This window comes from Dictyostelium purpureum (assembly GCF_000190715.1).
Source record: "Dictyostelium purpureum unplaced genomic scaffold DICPUscaffold_704, whole genome shotgun sequence".
NCBI lineage: Eukaryota > Evosea > Eumycetozoa > Dictyosteliales > Dictyosteliaceae > Dictyostelium > Dictyostelium purpureum.
In genome coordinates, this window is record NW_003520034.1 from 1 (window position 1) to 7,629 (window position 7,629).

Here is a 7,629-nt window from a genome sequence, read left to right on the forward strand (position 1 = left end):
AAAAAAAAAAAAAACCAACAGCAATATATTAATATTTATTTTAAAATTTATTTTATAGCTGGTAGAAATGAAAGATTCGAAGGTATGACCTATGGTGATGTTATGGGTATGATGGGTACTCAAATTACCAAACACATTAATAAAGATACCAAAGAAACTAAATCAGTTGGTTCAATCCCACAAAGCTTTGATGCTCGTACTCAATGGCCAAACTGTATTCACCCAATCTTAAATCAAGAACAATGGTAATTACAATTAAACATCACCTCACACATAGGAGTTTTTTTATATACTAATATTTTTTTTTTTTCTTTAAAATATAGTGGTTCATGTTGGGCTTTCTCAGCTTCAGAAGTTCTTTCAGACAGACTTTGCATTGCCTCAAACGGTAAAACTGGTGTTGTCTTATCACCACAAGCTTTAGTTAGTTGTGATATCTTTGGTAACCAAGGTTGCAACGGTGGTATCCCACAATTAGCTTGGGAATATATGGAATTACACGGTATCCCAACTGTAAATATACATTTATATCTATATATTGGCATAGTTTTATTTTATATTAACCATTTATTTTTTTTAATAGTATGGTTGTTTCCCATACACCTCTGGTAACGGTACTGATGGTTCATGCGTTAAAAACTCATGTGTTGATAACGAACAATACACTCTCTACAGAGCCAAACCATTAACCTTAAAGACCTGTGCTTCAGTCGAATGTATCCAACAAGATATCATGAAATTTGGTCCAATCCAAGGTACCATGGAAGTTTACTCTGATTTCATGTCCTACACCAGTGGTGTCTACACTATGACTCCAGGTTCATCATTATTAGGTGGTCATGCCATTAAAATTGTTGGTTGGGGTTTCGATCAAGCATCAAACCAAAACTACTGGATCGTTGCTAACAGTTGGGTATGTAAAAAATTATTATTATTATTATTATTATTATTAAAAAAACAAATAAAGAGTAGAATAAGCATTTACTAACATTCCACTTTCTTTTTCATTTAAAATCAACAGGGTCCATCATGGGGTATCGACGGTTTCTTCTGGATTGCTTTTGATCAATGCGGAATCAACTCTGATGCATGTGCTGCCCAAGCTAGAATCTAAGGTGTGTAATTACATTATAAAATTAAAGAATAAACTAAATGAAACGCAATGGTTTTAGTTGCAAGTTGTATTTTAGTAATTATAAAAATACCTGAGGAGATAATAGCCTTTAAAATTTTTTATTTTTTTTTGGGGTAGTTTTTTATATTTATCTATTTTGTAAAGAGAGGTATTAAAAATACAAATAATGATTAAATAATCGATTTCTATTTAACAGGACGATTTTTTCTGGATTTCATTTTAAATACAGAATCAATTCCGTCCATGCTTTAATCTGAGAGAATTTTTTAAAGTTATAATTGAACCAAATTCCATGGTCAAGTTTCCTTTCGAAATGATATATTGTTTATAAAAAAGGTTGAAGTAATAAAAAAAATATTTATAAATAAATTTACAAATTTTTAATTTTTTTTTTTTTTTTTTTTTTTTTTTTTGGTGGTGGTAACAATTGTTTATATTTTCGTTATTAATGGGCCAACCAGAATAAAATCATTTAATATTTTTTACCACCCTTTCAAAACTAGAGGGATAAAAAAATCATCTTATAAAATTTATTTAGTTTAATTGTTTTTTATTAAAATCAACCATCGAAAAAATTTTTTTTTTTTTTTTTTTTTTTTTTTTGTAAAATTATACAAATCCCGAAAATCTAAAAAAAAAAAAAAAAAATATTAAATATAAAATGATAAAAAAAAAAAAAATTAAAATTTATATGATAATCAAATTAATCAAAAATCGATTCCACCACTTTTTTCTTAAAATTTTTTTTTTTTCAAATAATCACTAAAAATCTTATAATTTATAAGATTATTTTTTTTAAATTATTTTAAATTTATTTTAAAAATTTTTTTTTTAAAAATTATTTATAGCTCTTTTTTCAAATTTGTTTAATTTTTTTCATATTTATTATAACTTATACAAATAATTAAAAAAATGAGATTTATTTCATTATTAATTGTTTTCTTTTTATTAAAATCAGCTATTGTTTTAGCTGATTACGAATATGCCGTTTGTGATTTAGTACCAGTAGATAAAAACTCACCATCAATCAGTGGTAGTATCCAAATTTATAAAAATTTAGAAACAGATGTAAGAACTAAATATTTATAAAAAAATAATTATAAAATAAATATTAACTCATATATTTATTATAAATTTTTAGTCAAATACTGAATTCTTATATGAATTTTCCGCAATTAATGGTCTTAAGGATGGATCTTATGGTATATCAATTCAAACCTATGGTTATCCATTATCAGATTTAGGTGGTGTATTTGACCCAGAAAATCTCGAAGGAGCTTGCCCAAACCAAAAAGATTCAATGGTTGGCGCTTTATATGATGTTGTCATGAGTGAAGGTATAGTTTCCAGTTCATTTTCATACTTATTACCACTTTTAAGTGGCGAAAATTCAATTATTGGTAGATCAATTGTCATATACAATGCCTCTTTATGTCCAAATGATTTAACTAGACTTTCTGCTCAATTATCTGTTCAATCAGAAGCTTCAGTAATAGCCTCCTGTGTCATTGGTTACGGAAATGATACCACAAGACCAGAGTTCCTTGATGGTTTAAATAAAGCTAGTGCTCCAACTATATCTGTTAATGCTATTGCTGTTTTACAACCAACAAGTTCAAACGCTATTACTGGTCAAGTTGCTTTTGCAAAAGTAGAAGGTGGTGTTCAAGTCACCTCAAAAATAAATGGTTTAAGCAAAGAGGCTCATGGTTTCCACATTCATTCTTTTGGACAACTTTCAACTACTGGTTCTGCTCTTGGTGGTCATTGGGCAGCTACTGGTCAAACTCATTCATTACCATCAACCCTTCAAAATAGTAATACTCGTCATTATGGTGATTTAGGTATGAAATAAAATCAATAATAATATCATTAAATAAGAATACAGTTAAATTTAAATTACAACTACTAATTTTTTTAAATTTAAATTTTTTTTAATTAATTAGGTAATATCTGTGCTTTTGATTCAGCTTTCAAAAATGCTTATTATAACTTTACTACTAATTATATAAGTATTCAAGGTGTTTATGGTCGTGGATTTGCTGTTCATGCTACACGTGATTTAGGTGACTCTAATGTCGGTGGTGCTCGTATTCTCCAAGGTGTTATTGCTATGGTAAACCCATCTACCTCAACTGATGTTAATACTCCACCAACCCCTGATTTTGCTTTTGATAATATTTGTGCTGAAGGTGCCTTCAATGGTGAAACCAACTCCACTTCAAGTGGCTCAGGAAGTGAGTCAGAAAGTGAAAATAGCTCATCACAATTAGTTTCATCTTTATTTATTTTAGGTTTATTCTCATCATTATTTGTTTTATTATTTTAATATATAAATAAATCGATTTAAAATTTTTAATAATAATTTCTTTTTTTAAATTTTCTATTTCTTATTTCTTTCAATTATTAGTTTTATCTTTTTTTCCTAATTATGTTTCAGTTATTTTATTTTATAAGTTTTATTTAAAAAAAAAATAATATATACAAATAAAGATAGGGGAAAATAAAACAAAAAATTGTAAATATATTACAAAAAATAAATAATTTATATACAATATTTAATGATAAAATAAATTTGGCAATTTTATTTTTATAGAGAAGTTGGAAAAAATTTTGTCCATTGTTTTGAAAATAGTAATTCGCCAAAGTTTTGACCATATAATATATTTTTTTGATTATATTCGAATTATGTTAAAGAAAATTTTGGATTTATTTAAAACAGTTAATGAAAGTGTATGTGGTGATATATGTAGATTAATAAAAATAAACAAAAGTGTGTAAAAATAAAATGAAATGTATAAAAAGTGGTAAATAAGGTTAAAGAAATGAATGATGTTGTGATTGGTGGTAATAAATTAGAGTTAAGGATATGATAATAATAGCTATAATAAAAAAGTATGTGTACACTGGTGGTATGTAAATTTTGTGTATATAAAAGAATCTATTTTTGAACCTTTTTTTGTAATCAGGCCTTTACGACTTACCCATTCGATTTGAATTGTGAATCGGTTAACATATCTTTTATTTATTTAATATTAATTTTTTTTTTTTTTCTTTTTGTCCTTTGTTAAAGAGGTTTTTTTTTGGGGGTTTTGAATATTTTAAATTATATTAATAAAAAAAGAAATTTTTGAACTTTTTTTATTTTTTTTATTTAATTTTAATCACAAATGGGGGATAAAAAGTTTTATTATTTGAATTAAAAGGAACTTTTTTTGGCCCTAGTGATTTTAAGATAGAAAATCTTTCATAAAAGCCCGGCTAGCTCAGTCGGTAGAGCGCAAGACTCTTAATCTTGTGGTCGGGGGTTCGAGCCCCCCGTTGGGCGAATTTTTTTAACCTGGAATCTTCCAGGTGATCTATGTTGAATAGAAGGAGGTTGAATAGAGGCATAATGGCAGACCCCTCCGGGTTTGAATCCCATTCTAGCAGGTTTGTAATGTTTTATCACTATTTTACTGATTAATTTAAAGCATTTTAATTATCTTCACTTTTAAAAAAAAAAAAAAAAAAAAAAAAATAGTTTTTGTAATGTAATGCAGACAGATACTGGTTGACGCTCTATTTGCATTCTTTCCAAAAGTATCTAAATGTTCTCTTTCTCTCGCTAATCTTTCCGAAAGTTCAGTTATTTGGATTTCTCATCCTAATTTTATCAATTCTTTTCTGAGTTCTTTTATTTTTTTTACCTTTCAATTTTGTCTTTATCTTTTTTAAAATTTATAATATAATTGAATCTTACTTTGATGAATTGTTATTATTATTTATATTATTAATACAGTATTTTCAACATTGTTTTGACCGGGTCACGAAAAAAAAAAATTTTTATATGTACTTTTATATATTTTTTTTTTATATTATAAAGTTGGTTCAAAAATATAAAAAAGATAAACATTTATAATATTTAATAAATAAAAAAATTTAATTTATTTTTTTTAATTTTTTTTATAATTTTTTTTTTTTTATAATAGGTCAAATCTTTTTTGAAAGATAATTAATTTTTAAGTGTTTAAAAAAATAATTTTTTATTTATGATATTTTAATTGAAAATTTTCAATATTTTGTTAAAACACCTCTATTTTTAATTATTTCTTTGATTTTTTTTGGGATTGGTTGATATAAATTAATAATATTTTCTTGTTAAATACCATACATATTTTTCTCAAATAAATCTTAAAAATCTACTTGAGAATACCCTATAATCTTATGAATCAAACGTATTTTAACACTCACAATAAATTTTCAATAATTATGAGGTCTATAGAGTATTTAGGGATCAATATGGCATCAATTCTATTTATTTTGTAAAAATTTTGAAAAATTTCTAAACTACTAAATGGAAAGTTATCTTGTAAATCATTAATATCTTAAAAATTAAAGCAATATTCGCCAAGCTTGGGACCATACTTATCGATCAGTACCATAAAATATGTCATCTATTTGTATTAATATAAAAAAAATTGTATTGAACCTGCACCTCTCATAGAAGAAAATTAACATGTATTCACAGAAACTCCAGTTGGTCTCTTTCTTGATAGAATATTATTTGAATGTTATCTTTAACCTTAAATCTATTTTTTAATTTCCAATTTATAAAAATATATTTCAAATCAAGTTTCATCTGCAAAAACTACCCTTTTCCAAAATTCCACTGTGAGTCACTAAATTGTATGGCCCATTGATATCTTTACCTCTTTGCTTTTTTTGTGAGATAAGGCTTATATTTCAAACTTCCAAATGTAATAACTTGGCAATGGAGTGAACTTATTATTGTGTTATTATATATTTATGTATTATAATTCTTCCGAAGATATCGTTTAATTTGTAGAATATTATGATATATCTCATTAGATAATAAATTTTTTTTAACCATTTCAATTTAATCTTTCATAATTATTTTACTATCTGGATATTTCTTGAGTTGCATTGGATCATTTAATGCATAATTTATCAAAATACCTTTAATTGTTGATCACCTGAATCCAATTATTTCTTCTTTTTTTTAATTGTTACATCCATCTTCATAAAATTTTAAATTATTTTAATTTTTTCAAATGGATTAGGTCATATTGTTTTATTTATTATAGTTTTATTAAAACATAATATTATTTTAATAAAAATAAAAAAAATAAGAAAAGTAATAAAAAAAAAGATAAAAATTAATTATCTTTCAGTAAAGATTTGACCTACTTTTTTTTATAAGGAAAATAAAAAAAAAATAAAAAAAAAAATAAAAAAAAATATAATAAATAAAAAGACAGCATTTTTAAAAAATACGTTATTTTATATATATATTCGCCTTTTATTGATAAAATAAAAATAAAAAATACAGGATTTACACAAGAATTAAAATTTTTGATCATACCCGGTCAAAACAATCTTGAAAATACTGTATTATTGTTATTATTATTGTTATTTATATCATTAGGGGCGGGGTTTTGAAGGATTAATTTTTGTGGTTGTTCTCTCATGTGATTCTATTGGGGTATCTTTAAAGATGAATGAGATGGTAAATATCTTACTCCCTTTGTAACATCTATTGGGGTGGATGTAATATAAATTTAAATTACCATCATAGATGTTATTATAATTATTATTGTAATTATATATTATTATTATTAAAATCATTAAAATCATCATTATAATAATTATTATTATTAAAATTATTATTGTTTGAAATGAACTAAACAATGGGGTTTAATAAATTTTTTTAATTAAAAAAACCTCATTTTTTTAATAAATTTTTTTTTATTTTTTTAATTTTAATATTTTTTATAAACATTTTAAAATTTTTTTAACAAATTTAATAATTTTACATTTATATATTTTCAGCTTTCACCATGTTAATAATTGTCAATTTTAATAAAAATCATATTCATTATTAAATAGTTTATTATTCAAAATCATATCACCATTATAAAATAAAAGTTTTATTTAAAAATGAATAATTTATTCAAAAACATTTTTTCTTCATTTATTTTTATCTTTATTTTTAATATTTTTTCTAATTTGGTTTACTCTATTGGCAATACTATTAACAAAAACAAAAAAATAAAAAAAAATAACAACCACAACAATAATAATAATAATTGTGATATTTTAGATAATATCTCAAAAAATATATTCACAATTACATTATGTTAATATAACTACTTTTTAGAAGGATTATAATCAAATAGAAATAGATTTAATTTAATTGCTTAAAGAAAAATTAGATTTATTTTTAACATCTGGGGATTTAGTAAATTTTTTAAATTCTAAGCAACTAGATCCTCTCTTTAATAGAATTTTAAGTCTTGTATTATTTCAAAATCAAGCAAATATGTTTCTGATGAAGTCAAAATCAAGAGTAGCCTACTGATTTCAAAAATAATTATCAAGGGATGGTTCGACTCAGCTGTTTCAGAGGAAAAAATAAAAGTAATTGAAAATATCCTCTCCTCTTTGTATAGTTGCATTTCAATCCGGAACAGCAACTATAAACAATCCAAAGT

At 24.2% G+C, this 7,629-nt stretch overlaps 2 protein-coding genes across 2 annotated transcripts; both read left to right on the top strand.

The window, feature by feature from the left end:
- Positions 1-57: 57 nt before the first annotated feature.
- Positions 58-1,197, top strand: DICPUDRAFT_51857 (uncharacterized protein). Its single transcript, XM_003294985.1, has 4 exons — positions 58-245; positions 324-513; positions 584-913; positions 1,022-1,197. Exons 1-4 carry the CDS (start codon positions 85-87, stop codon positions 1,112-1,114), a joined length of 774 nt encoding a protein of 257 aa, XP_003295033.1. The 5' UTR covers positions 58-84; the 3' UTR covers positions 1,115-1,197.
- Positions 1,198-2,047: 850 nt separating this feature from the next.
- DICPUDRAFT_160158 (uncharacterized protein) lies at positions 2,048-3,464 on the top strand (the record flags this gene model as incomplete). The annotated part of the gene is made up of 3 exons (XM_003294986.1): positions 2,048-2,203; positions 2,277-2,979; positions 3,082-3,464. The coding sequence occupies 3 exons, from the start codon at positions 2,048-2,050 to the stop codon at positions 3,462-3,464; spliced, it is 1,242 nt and encodes a 413-aa protein (XP_003295034.1).
- Positions 3,465-7,629: the final 4,165 nt, after the last annotated feature.